Here is a 15,938-nt window from a genome sequence, read left to right on the forward strand (position 1 = left end):
TTGCATTCATAATTTGCTCAATATTAGAAAAGGGTCTTCTGTGTACACTGTATACAGTGTTGGTGAAAGGCATGATTATTGTGGTGCAACACTCTTATGGTCATTCTTACTGTGTGTCTTACTGTACAGTGAGGCATCTCATTAACGGACGTTAATTAGCAGTGTTTGCGGTGTTTTCGGTGCTGTTGTTTAGTGTGTGTAATCACTATGCCACCCAAAAACCACTCCAAAACACCGAAAGCACAGTAATTCAGGGACTTGTGTCCTATTTTTGGCTTCAGTCTATCGTGCCAGATTTTAGTAAAAGCTTCACTGATGTATCATGACAAACATCTACACCATTACTGGACTGTCATTATGTTGACAACCTGCTCATATGATCTTGCACTGGTGGTACCAAAGTATTGCTGAAATCAAGATTGATGTATGTAGTGTTTCATCACCAAAATGCTGATTTAATTTTATGATGATAATGTTTTCCATAATATTTGATGGTACCTATAGTAGTGAGATTGGTCTGAAATGTAAAAATAATGTTACCTTTGAATTCACAGACCAGAAACCCACAGGACCACAGTAGCCAGTAGTCCTTGGGGCTTCTCATAGATTCATCTGGCAAGAAATTTGATACTGTTGTCTGGGTTGTATTAGAGTGCGAGTACCAATGTCGCTTGTGGGAGAGCAGTTGCCTGCTGTCTGTCGGTTCTATAATGAAAAGTTGGAGGACATACAAAGTTCATGGATATTATAGATTTAGTCCAGAAACCAAGTGTAAGCTCCTGAAGGCCACACCTCCAAGTAGAGCTAGTGTAAATGGGTTTTGAGGACAGGTGTCAGGTAAAATTATTCAGAATTTGCTGGGCTATTACTTGTAGATATTCATCATTGCTCCCAGGAAAAAGAATTGAAGCTGATCAATCTTGGGCCTAGTCTGGAAACTGAGTGTTAGATCCATCTCCCCCCCAAAAGAGTAGTTACGGTAATGAGATGAGAGAGCCTCCTATAGTCCTTACACAACCATGTCGTTAAACTACTAAAATCACTAGTTATAAGTAGTCACTAATGAAGGACCTGTATAGTTTCCAAATATATAATACTCAAGATAGAATGCATTATATTCAAGAAACTTGTCCATTGTGTTTCTTTTACAGGCCTGTTAATTTTTGTATTGCAAATCAGTTGTTCATATATTGAATTAGCATGTTCCTAAATAATTCAATTCTTCTCCCATTAAAAATTCAGATAATTCTTAGTTTCTGTAAGGACATGAGAAAAAAACACACTTTTATGGTTTCACATATTTGGAAAGCAACTATTAAAATCGGATTTTCAGAGCAAAAATAGAAATGGTATGGTCATCATATATTAGAAATCATATTTGAAGATCAACTTATTATAACAATGTCTTTTCCGTCTTACTACATTAATTCCCTTATCAGTAAAACTTGTAACAAGACCATTATGGGTTCAAAGGTTATTCCATGGTTTTAAAATAATAGAAATGAATTGGGAATTTCACTATCAATCTGTGGAGTTTAAGTTCCATCATAAACCCATTATTTCTATGACAAAATTATTTAGAAAACTCATTTTTTATATGCCTTGAAGAAAGCAATGAAAAAATTTAAGGCTTCTTCAATATTATGTAAACCCTTCAACCATCCCATAGAAGCCTCCTTTAAAGCTTGTGAGGCTTCTTGAATATCTCTGGTAGCCTTTTGTATTTCCTGACCAACTCTCTCCCACTGTTCATAAGCCAATTTAGAGTGTTTTGCTACAGCCAGTTCTTCATTTACTACCTGCATCTTGAGTTCATGTTCTTGCTGTAATTTCTGGAATTGCATATATCTAGCCTCTGTCACTTCTGGACATCTTGAAGCAGTTGTATGTTTCCTTTGTATTTTATGGGCAGGGACAGAGGAAACCACAGCAGGGGTGTTCTCTTCAAAGGCTGAAGTTATGTCAGAGACTAAAGAGCTCCCTGATGTTACTTCTTCATTTTTTGATTTAACACGCAGGTCCTGGACATCAGTTCTTAATTCTGGACAGCCTGAAATCACCAAAAATATATGCAAGTATTCAAAAAAGAGTTAAGGATGTACATGTGCTAAGGGGAGAGGGTGAGGGAATATCAGATCATTTTTTGGTGGAGGGTAAGTTGAGAGTGGAGGATAGATGGAGAAAGAGGAAAGGGACAAAAGGTAGGGAGGTTCTTAGAGTGAACTCTTTGAATGAAAAGGAAAAGGAGAAGGAGTACGAAAAGAAGCTGAAGGAGGAGTGGGAGGGAGTGAAGGATAGAGTAGAGCTGGGTGTGGAGGAGGAATGGGGATGGTTCAAGGAGGGAGTCATAAAGTGTGCAAGGATGGTGTGTGGAACAAGAAGGACAGGGAAATGGAAGAAAGGGTAGTGAATGGTGGGATGAGGAAACAAAGAAGGTTGTAGAAGACAAGAAGCGAGCTTTCACAGATTGGTTACAAAATAGGACGAGGGAGTCATATGAGAGGTATAAAGAAAAGAAAAGAGAAGTAAAGCAAAAGGTAAAGGAGGCAAAGAGGAGAGCAGATGTGAAATGGGGTAAGAGTATGACAGAAAATTTTGAAAGTAACAAAAAGATGTTTTGGAAAGAAATTAAGAGAGGAAGAGGTGAATCAAGTAGAGAAGAAAAGGTAAAAGGTGCAGTGGAGAGATGATAATGGAAGAGAAGGCAGTAAGGGGAAGATGGGCAGAATATTTTAGGGAGTTGCTAAATGTGAAGGAGGATAGGAAGGGAAAGATAGCTGCAGTGGGAAATGCAAAGAAAATAAGATTGAGTGAGGAGAATGGAGGAGAAATAAGGAAGGATGAGGTGAAGGCAGTTGTTAAGATGATGAAAGCAGGTAAGGCACCTGGTCTGGATGGATGCCATGCAGAATGTCTGAAAAAGGGAGGTACAGTGATGGTGGACTGGCTGGCGAGGTTATTTAATGTTTGCTGGAGAGAGGGTAGAGTGCCGGAGGACTGGAGGAGTGCCTGTATAGTTCCTCTTTACAAGGGAAAAGGGGACAAGTGTGAATGTAGCAGTTTCAGAGGGATTAGCTTGTTAAGTGTAGTTGGGAAGGCTTATGGGAGGATCTTGATTGAGAGGATTAGGAGAGGAACAGAAGGAGTAATTGGTGAGGAACAGTGTGGATTTAGGACAGGTAGAGGTTGTGTAGATCATATCTTTGTGGTAAGACAGATATGTTAGAAAGCTATAGGTTAGGGTAATGATGTTTTATTGGGCTTTTATGGATCTGGAAAAGGCTTATGATAGGGTAGACAGAAAGGCACTATGGGAGGTTATGCAGATATACGGGATAGGAGGAAAGCTTCTGGGAGCTGTCAAGAGTTTTTATGAGAGTAGTAGAGCTTGTGTCAGGATTGGAAATGGAGAGAGTGAATGGTTTGAGGTAGGGGTGGGATTTCGTCAGGGATTTGTTATGTCACCCTGGCTGTTCAATTTATAAATGGATGGGGTGGTGCGAGAGGTAAATGCAAGGGTAGTGGGTCAGGGATTGGAGATGGTTAAAGAAAATGGAGAAAAGTGGGAGGTGAGCCAGCTGTTGTTTGCAGACGACACTGTGCTTGTGGCAGGATCGGAGGAGGGATTGAGGAAGTTGGTGGCAGAGTTTGGGAGAGTATGTGATAGAAGAAAGCTAAAGATATATGTGGGTAAAAGTAAGGTGATGAGATGTACAAGGGGTGAAAGTGGCAGTAGACTGGAAGTGAGCATTAAGGGAGAGCGACTGGAGGAAGTGGATAGTTTTAGATACTTGAGGTGCAAATGTGGCAGGAAAAGGTGGAGGTAGAATGTAGATTGAGAGAAGTAAATGTCTTGGTGGATTAAAAAGTGTAATGAGGAATAGACATTTGGGAATGGATGCTTAGAGGAGATTGTATGAGGAGTGATTATGCCAACAGCACTGTATGGGGCAGAAACATGGAACATAAGAGAGGAAGAGAGAAGGAGTTTGAATGTGTTTGAGATGAGGTTTCTGAGAAGTATGATGGGGGTTACTAGGCTAGATAGAGTGAGAAATGAGGAGGTGAGGAGGAGAACAGGGGTGGAAAAGGAGCTGGGAGATAGGGTTGATGAAAGAATATTGGGATGGTTTGGACACATGGAAAGAATGAGTGAAGAAAGACTAGTAAAAGAGGTATGGAAGGCAGATGTGGAGTGAACATGAGAGTGTTACCTAGGATGAGGTGGATGGATGGGGTGAAAGGGGCTTTGGGGAAGAGGGGAATGTCTGTTGAGGAAGGACGGGAGAGGACAGAAGACAGGGGTGAATGGAGAATGGTTGTATATGGATGATGTTGTGATTGCATGAGGTGGAATGGGCAGGGGGATGGGGGGTGAGGTAGTATGTGTGAGTAAAATTTGACGCAGCCCGAAGGGATTTCTCCCCGTCTTCTCCTTTTATGCAATGGGGGGACGGAGAGGGGGGGTCACCGATTTAATGCAGCGGCCTTGCTGTGGATGTGCTGTGTCTTGCGACACTGCTTCTGACCCAGGGCAGTGGACAAGGTGCAGGGATGACCCGTCATCCAGGATGTGCTAAGATAAGAGGGAGGGTGGAGGGGTGTGGAGTGTATTCAGGGATGGAATGGGTGGGAATGATTTTATGCCTTTTCCTTTTTGGCTACCTCCCTTGTAAGGGGGAAAAAGCCTTGGTATATGTATGTATGTATTCAAAAAAGATATGTGTCTATTTATATGTTAATCGGAAAGATGCTGGGACCCATAACGGGTGTCTGTTTTGATGATCCTACAAAATGGACAACAGAGAATTATCATCCTGTTGCCCCATTTCAAAACCCCATCAAGCCTTTTCCACCTGAGGGACTGATGCTAGGTCTCTGGATTAAGTTTAAGTTCTCTTACTGCCAACTTTGTATTCCACCTTTTCACAGCTGGCAACCAGAAACTGCTCCCCTCTTTGTACGACTTTCAATTGATGACATAAAAATAGACCAATACTGATACATCATTGATAACAGTTCAATGTTTCCTCCCAGAGAGATATGAGGGAGAACCCAAGGACGATTACCAACCACTTGAAGCAACAATTAGTATTATTATAAGAATTACGGTCCAATGAATCAGCAATGATAGAAATTTATTCAAAACAATAATTCTAATATGAAAGTGGTGGAAATTGTGAGGAACCTGGGACCACAGAACAAAGGAGGCAAAGATGAGATTGAAAGGGATGAGAGAGAGGCCTACTTTTTTTCATAAAAACATTTGGCTGAAAAAGGTTCAGATGGAGAAAGCCCCACCCCACCCTCTTAGCCTTATTCTTGTTACAGTGTAGTTATATTGATAAATAATCCCTTGACCCCCTAAACAAATTGCTCTCCTCAGTTTTACTTAAGTGTACTGGCAAGACAGTGCCAATATTTACCTGCGTTTAGACCATGAAAATTCCTTGAAGGAGAGATAACTACTACACTATCAACCCCTGGGTTATCCAATCCTGGATGAGTGGATGCAGATGTTTGAGCTGTCTTCATCCTCTGCACTTTCTGGAGGTCCTGCTCCCTTTTAGCTCTGAGATGATATTCCAAAAAAATCAGTGTGTGGACAAAGTCCATGACATACTCATCCACACTAAGTATAAGAATAAATCATACAAAAATCGACTAAAACATATGAATCTGTTTTCCCTAAAAAAGCATAGACTCGGAGGTGACTTGATACAGGTCTTTAAAATTCTAAAGGGAATTGACAACATCAAAAGTGAAAAAAATTTCACATTGAATGAGAATCAGACAAGAAACAATGGTCTCAAACTGTCCGGAAATATATTCAATTTGGAAGTGGGTAGAAACAACTTTGCCAACCGTGTAGTTAATGTATGGAATAAACTTCCTGCTTAGGTAGTGCAATGTAGTTCAGTTTGAAGCTTTAAGAATCATTTAGATAAACACCTAAGCAAGATGCTGTAATGATTATGATTTATTTTATATTTTGTTTTTGTTTTGTTATCATTTGTCTGATTCTCATTTATTATTAGTTATATGTCAATTTATTATTTACTAATTACCTGTTTGTTTATTATTTAACTATACCTATGCATTTATCTATGTATTTTATTTGTTATTTACATTATTATAGTTTTTACTTATTGATTTATTTTTGTTATGATTTTTTTTCCGCATCCAACCTAGATATCGACCAAAAGGTCTCCTGCCGGCATGCTCCGCCTTTGTAATCATTTAATCCTTTGAATGCCGGCAATGGATTCCTGGAAGAGGTAGTCCTGCTGGATGAGCATCAGGGAGAATTGTCTCCTTATCACCCATCTTCAGAACCCCATCAATACCCTCACCTCCTGATGGAGGTGTCACCCATTGGGCTACTAGACCTTGTACCTGGCCCAATATCCACCAACTTCAACTATCTCCCCACAGTTTTTCACATAAGGGGAACTGACGACGGCACTGTAACAGTGGACAACAAACCCCATGTGTGAACTGCTCCGGACCACCTGCAAGATTAAGGTCCAAGCGGATAAAGTTATACTGGTTGAACACCCACAGTCTCTAGCAACAGACCTTGGACCCTCCTGTAGATTTCCCTAAGAGGAAACTTTGGACTGTTGTCTGCATGGTATTAGTGTTTGTTTCTACCTTACCAGCTAACACATGAATAGTTACTGGTTGTCGATTCTTCTTGCATGGGAAAGAGGAGGCAGGGGGAATGGTCAAGTTGAGAGAAGACAGTGTTAAACCTGTTTTGGGGAGTGAGAATCAGTCACCAGGGGCTGCACCTTCTGGTGGAGGTTTTAGGTTGATACTTTTTGAAGATAAGAGGTGGGGAGGTGATTCTCTCTGATGTCCATCTTTCAGAAGCAACAAGATTAATTGCCTGTTGTTGCCGTTCCCTAGGCTGTCTGGTTGAGCAATCCCGTCTTCCTGAAGAACATTGGAATGAGTTTTTTCCACAAATCCTTTACAGAGTGTATTGTGTTGTCAGTGTGTGTGATTGTGTACGATGTAGTCTTCCATGATGTGTTGTATAATATGGGATGAAGTGTCTCATCCTGAACAGTTTTTCCACAAATCTTTTGCAGTATATATTGTGTTGTACAATTTAGTCTTCTGTGATGTGTTGTATAACATGGGGTGAAGTGTTTCATTCTGGACAGTTTTCCTACAAATCCTTTACAGTGTATATTGTGTTGTCGGTGTGTGTGATTGTGTACGAAGTAGTCTTCCGTGATGTGTTGTATAATATGGGGTGAAGTGTCTCATCCTGGACAGTTATCTGTGATACAGTCATCCAGCCTTTTCTGGTAATTTAGAGGAGCTGGATGGAATCCACACCGAAGCCTGGCCAAGTGGATTCTGTCCTCTCAAGGAAGAGTGGATTCAGAGGGAACCTCTCTGTTGAAAATCTTGGAGAAGTGACAATTAGCAACTTCTCCTCAACAGAAAGATACCTACACTAACACAATAGACATCAGTCAAATTTTTCTTCCGAGAGATATTTACATAACCCGAGAATCGTTGCTGGATACTCTGGGGATGCGGGTTTGCTGTCACTGAAGTTCAGAACAAGCAGTTGTTGTTATACACAAGGATGAGATTTTGAATAAAAGTTGTGTGAAAATTAAAGTTCTCATGCAGCCATCAAATTAATTCTTTGTAATTCTTAGTTTAATATCTGCCAATGCAAGTTTTATTTGGGTAGGTACTGACGATATCGCTTGGAGGTTTTAACCTGGTTAAACAATTTGATTCAGTCCTGGAAACGACTTGCAAAAATATAACTATATCAATTATAACTTAACAAGAATACAAAAAACATAGTAGCCCATAGTAAGGTACATAGTAAATAATACTTAAATAAATACGTATCGTTCGGTTTTGTACCTTCCTTTAATCTTTTCCCATATCTTTCGTATCTGCTTGATAGACTTTGCAGGTCCAAGTTCAGCAGCATTGAATTGCCTGGTTATTTCTTCCCAGGCAATATGTTTCTGCATGTTCACGCTGGATTGATTTCTACTGTCGTTTATGATGTGTTTTTTCTTGTCAACTAAATCAATGAGCAACAAACGCTCTTTTTCACTTGCAAATGTTCGTCGACAAGACATGTCGTTTTCAAAACAGTGTCTCTGGTGACAGGCTTTATCATATATACCAGCTGTACTCACGATATTATTTAAAATAATTAAATTTGTGAGAAAAACTGGATAAATGTTTGTTTACTAAGCGTAGACAGTTTAGATATTTTATATATATATATATATATATATATATATATATATATATATATATATATATATATATATATATATATATATATATATATATATATATATATATATATTTATGTACGTATAATTTCTTTTTGTTAACTTCAGATTCAGAGACGTTTTCTTTTCAACCAAAGCAGATTAAACAAATAGTAATAATAATAATAATAACAATAATAATAATAATAGTAATAATAATACTAATATGCAATGTATGCTGTTGCATAGTAATTTATATTTCGTATTCATCCTGATTATATATATATATATATATATATATATATATATATATATATATATATATATATATATATATATTATATATATATATATATATATATATATATATATATATATATATATATATATATATATATATATATATATATATACATAGCTCTTATTATTTTTGTCACCCCTCCGTTACCCCCCGAAAATTTAGTTATATTAACCCCAGGGGGGTCATGCTATATCCCTTACATTAAGCTGAGCTATATTATGCACGTGATCCTGTATTTATTTCTTGCTAAATTCAATACAACCCAGTACAGGTAAGGCAGCCCGGAGATCCTAACAAAATACGTAAAGACTGAATAGAAAGAGGTGATATGATTACAGTGCTCATATCATTAAAGGAGATAGAATGCATTGGCAGAATAGATCTCTTGATTTAAAGAAATATAGTTTTCTATACAGATGTATCAATACCCGGAGTAATATATGAATTCAAATCTAAATATGATCATTAGAAATCGAATTGGAACTGTGCATGGATTTGAGGCTAGGTATGATAAACTGAAGTGTATAGAAGACTATGGACTACCTAGAAAATACAACCCTGTTGCGATTCGATCTTAGGAATATTTATTGGGTGATGTCGTGTCTCAGGAGGGGTGGGCAGGAAAGTTGGAGGCTGAAATCAATATATGTAACTGTGAGGTTACCTTAGGCCAGTGGTTCCCAAACTTTTTCAGTTTGTTACCCCTAATTTAACATGCCACATTAAATATGTTACCCCTTTCGCAAAATGTTGCCAACATTGATACATGTGGTTCAGATAAAAACAAATATTCTTTTCGTTTAGCTGTTGTACTTGAACATTGTGCATCTCTAATGACTACTGTCAAAGATGTAGAGAACATCAGTGGGATTCACCTTGGTCTTCTGGATCACGTGCTGGACTCGTGATCGATTGTAACCGTTATGGTAGGTTATATGGTTAAGTAGGGAGGTCTTAATGCGGCGAGATAGACTCCAAAGCGGGAGTTTTCTTTGTTTATTCAAACAAGAGATTCAGGTTAAACTACAAATGGAAATGGCCCTTTGGGCTAAATACAATAAGTGCCAGGCCTTGACCTAGGGCACAATAGCTCTGACCTCTGGCCGGTAGGGTCTAGACCTACCTAGCCTCTGGCGGTAGGTTCTTCACCTACTCCAGCTCCGCCCACGTGACATGGGTGTTAAACATTTTATAGGAGTGTTAGTGGTTTCAAGCAAGGGTGTTAGTCTTGTTATTCATTGCATGGGGTCTGTTCTATGTAAGAGGGTTAGTCCTATAATTGGTGGATATTGTTTGGTATATTATATATATATGTTAGTTTATGCTTAATATACTAGGGCAGTTATAATAAAAGGATTTATGATAGGTTAGTCTGGTGACACTGGGCATCTATATCTTGTTTGTCTTCAAATGTGCTGCGTTAGGTGCATGTTGTGGGAAACGCAAGGTAAGCAAGAGGAAGTCTCGCTCTGTTGCAAGCATGTGGATCACGTGCGTGGTGGGTGATGGTTAGTAAGTTAGTAATGGATACACGATAGCTATTTCCCTCCCGGAAGATAACTCAGAACTCGTATGTCCGATCTATGGGTAATGCTATGACCTTACACGCACACACACACACCCAACTCCCCGCCCACGAGATTTGGAGTAACGACTCGAAGCGCATCGATACTGAAATAATTTCAGCCCTGGGCTGGATTCGAACCAGGTACTGCCGATACCTCCGTACTGACAGTCTGAGTCTATACCAACCGCGCCACCGAGTTGCATGCATTGAAGCTAGTTAAGGAATGATTGGCTTCTTAATTTTCAGAGTTCTTATTATTATTTCTGTCACCCCTCCGAAAATTTAGTTAAATTAACCCCAGGGGGGTCATTAACCACCAGTTTGGGAACCACCGCCCTAGGCGGTTTGGCAGGTCTTCTGTTGCGCCTCACCAATTCACCACTGATGCAGGGATGCCGCGTTTTCTACACTGCCGTGTAGAATGGGAGTGTTGCCATACAGGGGCATACATTTTTCTCGGGCGTGTGCAGACTTCCATAGCAAGATATACTTGTCAAACTTTGACAAAATGTTGGTTCTAGTTTTTTTTTCTTGAATGTATATAAGAACCCCATGCCCTAACATATTCAGTAAAATATGAATAAAATATTTTTTTATATTATCATTGCAAAAAGAAAGCTGAAACTTGCGCGTAGAATTTTTTTCTACACCGTAAAAACGTATCTTTTGGGGTACAATAAATTATAATTAACATAGTTACCAATAAAAATCATATTCTGATGTACCATTTATTATTTGATAACTAGATAAGTGTTTTTCTTTTTGTTACGACAGCTTTAGTTTTTAAATGTTTTGAACAGCCTACTGATATGTAGAAAAAAAATCGTGTCCTCGTGCAGTTGCCACGTGCTGCTATTTTTCTATGTTTTGGTACAAAATTCTACAAAACGGCAACCCTGCACTGATGGGAGGACAGTGGCGAAAGTCAAGGGCCCCGCGCGACCCAATTTGAGTGTGTTGCGGAGGAGACCAATTTGAGTGTGTTGCGGAGGAGACCAATTTGAGTGTGTTGCGGGGACAAGTACCGACTCAAGGCATAAGCGAATTAAGCGGCTGCTTAGCCGACCCCCTTCCCCTCCCCCTCCGCCACCAGGGACCTCCAAGTGCGACCGGAAAATATTAGATTAATTTAGATTGGATTGATAAAATTCTTGAGACCCCAGTTAGAATGTCTACTGCGAGCACAACCTTTCCTCCTCTCTTTATTGGAATTCATTTGTATGATGCACGTTTGGTATACTTTGCATTTGTTTCACGAAATGAAGTCAACGCGTAAACTAAGTTACCCGAAATTTATTAATGGGACTGTTGATCGAATGTGATTTTGGTGGGTTTCAAGTCCTTGATATCCATACCATGCTTTTGTTGTTTATTTCTGCTCACAGTTTTAACCTCTGCAGAGTTGCCGGCACCGATGAGGAGCATATAAAAGTACTTGAAAATGAGCAGTTACCAGCTGCACTTCCAATAAGCATAAATGTTGCATATCCGCGGACTCTCTCAACCAGCTAAGCCATCAATAAGGATAAACAACTCCTCCAGTTGACTCCGCTGAGTGGTCTCCTGTGCTGCATGGCTCGGAAAGGACTGATCTAGTAGGCAGAAGGCCACTACCTGATGATGAAAGCTGGGCATTTCCAAAGAAACTTGTAGGCCGTAGCTTCCACTTTCACTACACCTGTAGACAATTTGTAAACAGGGAAACATCATACAAAGCTGGCTCACTTACACAAAAAGAAACGCTACAGTCTACTGTTTCTGCTGCAATTTGTTCTCTACTAAGTCAACAAAACTGGCAAAAGAGGGACAGCGCCACTGGTTAATGTAGGTGCACTGCTGAAACAGCATGAGAATAGCATGGGTCATTGTAATAATATGGTAAGATAGCTGCGTCTTTCTAAGGAAGGATTATTGATGGAATCAGAAAAAAAATCGTTGAAGAGATGTTCTCACCCATTTAATCGCTCTCATTCAATCTTTGACAGAGAGGAATCTTGTATTCAGGGGATCTGTTGATCGATGTTACATCAAGACAATAATGGAAATTTCCTGAAAGAAGTTGAACTCTTGTCAAAATCTGACCCAGTTTTGAGAGAGCATGAAGGCGAATTGAGTACGGAACACGTCATACAACATACTTGGTGGGAAAACCACCCAAAATGAGTTCATACGTTGTATCAGTGATAAAGCTATGGACAAAAGGGTGGAAGAAATCAAAGAATTCAAAATTGACGCCATAATATTGGACTGCACACCAGATATAAGCCACAAAGAACAGATGTCTGTGATTTTGCGTACAGTTACTCTTGGAAAGACACCTGAAATAAAATACTTTTTGTGATATTCAGTAGTTCCTAAATCGAGTGTCTTGGGGTTTACCACCCTTATTCTTAACAGGCTTGAGAAATTAAGTCATTAAACTCCGATGACAAGATGTCTTGTCATTTGGTCAAATAAAACAAAAAATCATAAAAAACCAAAATGTTTGATCAAACACCAGAAAAATATGACGTCAATCCTCGCTTCGCTCGCAGCGAAGCGAGGACTGACGTCATATTTTTCGGGTGTTTGATCAAACATTTTGGTGTTTTATGATTTTTTGTTTTATTTGACCAAATGACAAGATATCTTGTCATCGGAGTTTAATGGGTTAACAGGCTTGAGAAATTAAGCATCCCATTTCAGGACTGCCGGGAACAATCCCGCGACACCGGAGCAAATATGAAAGGGAAGAATAAAGGTGTTCAAGCTAAGCTATTAGCAAAGAATCCACGAGAGCTCTGTGTACCTTGCAATGCACGTACCATAAATCTGACGGTTTCAGATGCAGCTAAATCACCAAAGGATCCCAGCTGGGTTTTTTTTTCGGATATGTGGAAAATATTTACAACCTTTTCTCAGGCTCTCCTCAGAGATGGGCCATCCTGCAGAAATGTGCGAGTGTTACTCTCAAGTCCTGGTGTGATACTCCCAGGGAAAGTCGAATTTAGAGCATTGAACGCTGCCAGCCAGATAAAGTGAGAGAAGCATTGTTGGAGAACACGGAAACGTTAATGACCCTATAGTGAAAGTCGAAGCCCATTCTCTTGCTGAAGAATTGGAATGATTTAGATTCCAAATATGTTGTGTGGTCTGGCATGAAAGTATTTAAAAAAAGATAAAGACCACAAGCAAGGTTCTTCAGTCAGTTAACATACAACTTAATGTTGCAGTGAACCTCGTCCAGAAAAGCAATTTTTTTTTATCAGGTACAGGAAAACTGGTTTTAAATGCACAAGTCTCTGCAAACGAAATTTGTGAATAAATAAACACTGATGCAGTGTTGAAGAAGAGGTTGAAGCACACTAAAATTTTTGGCACTTTGCCTATGAGGCAACTAATGAACCGATACAAAATGCAATGAAGAAAATGGAAGTGACCTTTCTTTCTATAATGTTGTGGCATTCAGTCTTTGGAAGGACGCTTTCTGTGTCCGGGGGAAATGAAAGCCAACTTTGGAGTGCTTCTCAACTGCAGTGATCTTAAAGCAGAAACATTCAGGGATCAGGGTAGGAAAATTGAAGAAATACTTGCCTATGGAAAAGAGTCAGATGTTGATGGTAATGCATTGACTACAGAGATCGAGAGTCATACAACTTTATACAACTTTAGCAAAGCGTTCGATAAGGTGCCAGCCATGGCATAGTAGGAAAAGTGTTATAATGAATTAGAACTTGCATTAGTAACAGAAAGCAGCGGGTCACCATAAATGGAGTAAAATCTACGTGGGGTAATGTTACTTGTGGGGTCCCCCAGGGCTCGGTTTTGGGTCCCTTGTTGTTCATTATGTACATAAACGACTTAGACGACGGGATAAATAGTGATGTTAGTAAGTTTGCGGACGACACAAAAATAGGGCGCTTAGTTAGGTCAGGAGACGACGCAGAGATTATGCAGGATGATCTTAATAAATTGTTCACATGGTCGGTGAAATGGCAAATGAACTTCAATATCTCTAAGTGTAGCGTGTTAAACGTAGGGCTACACATCTCCAAAAATAGATACATCTTAGATAACAAGCTTTTAGAGAAAACTGAGTGCGAGAGAGACTTGGAAGTTCTAGTGTGTCCGGACCTTAAAACCAGGAAACAGTGCATTAGCGCCAGAAATAAAGCAAATAGAGCATTAGGTTTCATTGCTAGGACGGTAACGAATAGAAGTGCAGAGGTAATTATTAAACTATATGTAGCGATAGTTAGACCCATCCTTGACTATGCAGTACAGTTTTGGTCTTCGTCCTACAGAATGGACATCAATTCACTAGAATCAGTACAGAGAAGAATGACCAGAATGATGCATGGACTCAGAAATGTGCCTTACGAAGAGAGGCTTAGGCACCTTAACTTACACTCTCTGGAAAGACGCAGAGTGCGGGGTAATCTAATAGAGGTGTTCAAGTGGTGATGCAAACAAGGGTGATACAAACAAGGTCATCATATTAAAACAACAGGGCAGGACTCGCAGTAATGGTTATAAACTGGACAAATTTAGATTTATAAAGGAAATAGGCAAGAATTGGTTTACTAATAGGGTGGTCGAAGAATGGAATAAACTTAGTAACCATGTAGTAAGCGTTGAAACTATCAGATGTTTAAAAAAACGATTAGACAACTTTATGGATACGGAGCTGCCTAGTGTAGGCCTTATGGTCTCTTGCAGTCTCCTTCATTCTTATGTTCTTATAAAATATAAGACCAATCGGCGAAATGCAGAGCAGCGGCGGCGCCAGGAATTCTTAGTTGGGGAGGGTAAGGGGGGTGCTGAGCAAATTTTTGGGGAGGCTAATAGTAATATGATAATACACATATATTATACTCATTTCAGAAGGGGAGGGGGTTAATGGTAGGGCTAGCACTGTTGGCTGACAAATCTTTAGCCCTGGCAATTAAAAATTCCACTTAATGAAATTATTTCAATGAGTGATTTAAAATTTCAATTTGCTCATTTCAGTTGGGGGGGGGCTAATGGGGGGGCTGGCCACTTTTTTGGGGGGCTAAAAAAAACCAAGCCCCCCCTGGCGCCGCCACTGATGCAGAGCTGGGAAAGTGGATAGGATAGCTCTAGGAGTTTTATTAAAAAGAATATTGAAAACTTCTGTTCCACATTGATCAATGAAGAAAAAAATCTTCCGCAATTTTGAACGATCCACCACTGAAGCTCCGACCTGGAAATCATCATCACCACAAGCTCCCTTGGAAGTCTCGTTCGACGACGACCACAAAAGAATTAATACCGCAAGGATTTACGTTGGTGGATATTTGTAGCTGTTTAAATTCACACACACACACACACACACACACACACACACACACACACACACACACACACACACACACACATATATATATATATATAATATATATATATATATATATATAATCAATCGTAGAATCCCCCTCACACACACACACACACACACACACACACGCACACACACACACACACACACACACACACACACACACACACACACACACACACACACACACAAGACAGTTATAGAAGAGATCTGAAAAGAACAGCTTTCCCCACAGAGTAATAGACATTTGGAACAAGTTAGATGAGAAAGTAGTGTGTGCAAAAACAATACACGAATTTAAAAAGTCTAGATAAAACGAGATATAAAGACGAGACCCCACGAGCATAGCTCCCCTTCCCGTAAAATATAACTAGGTAAACACACACACACACACACACACACACACACACACACACACACACACACACACACACACACACACACACACACACACACACACACACACAC

The 15,938-nt window shown here is 39.6% G+C and overlaps 1 protein-coding gene across 1 annotated transcript; it reads right to left on the reverse strand.

Moving 5' to 3' along the window:
• Positions 1-1,284: 1,284 nt before the first annotated feature.
• Positions 1,285-8,162, reverse strand: LOC143031252 (uncharacterized). The gene is made up of 3 exons (XM_076194846.1): positions 7,900-8,162; positions 5,427-5,572; positions 1,285-2,050 (listed from the first exon to the last, which is right to left on the reverse strand). The coding sequence occupies exons 1-3, from the start codon at positions 8,121-8,123 to the stop codon at positions 1,587-1,589; spliced, it is 834 nt and encodes a 277-aa protein (XP_076050961.1). The 5' UTR covers positions 8,124-8,162; the 3' UTR covers positions 1,285-1,586.
• Positions 8,163-15,938: the final 7,776 nt, after the last annotated feature.

Source organism: Oratosquilla oratoria, chromosome 12 (assembly GCF_046742065.1).
Source record: "Oratosquilla oratoria isolate Oo_2021 chromosome 12, ASM4674206v1, whole genome shotgun sequence".
Lineage (NCBI taxonomy): Eukaryota > Metazoa > Arthropoda > Malacostraca > Stomatopoda > Squillidae > Oratosquilla > Oratosquilla oratoria.

Coding starts and splice junctions, on each gene's coding strand:
- LOC143031252 (XM_076194846.1), bottom strand. CDS start 8,123: ATGTCTTGTCGACGAACATTTGCAAGTGAAAAAGAGCGTTTGTTGCTC. Junction 5,573..7,899: donor TGGGAAAAGATTAAAGGAAG/GTACAAAACCGA, acceptor ATATCATCTCAG/AGCTAAAAGGGAGCAGGACC. Junction 2,051..5,426: donor TTTTCATGGTCTAAACGCAG/GTAAATATTGGC, acceptor TGGTGATTTCAG/GCTGTCCAGAATTAAGAACT.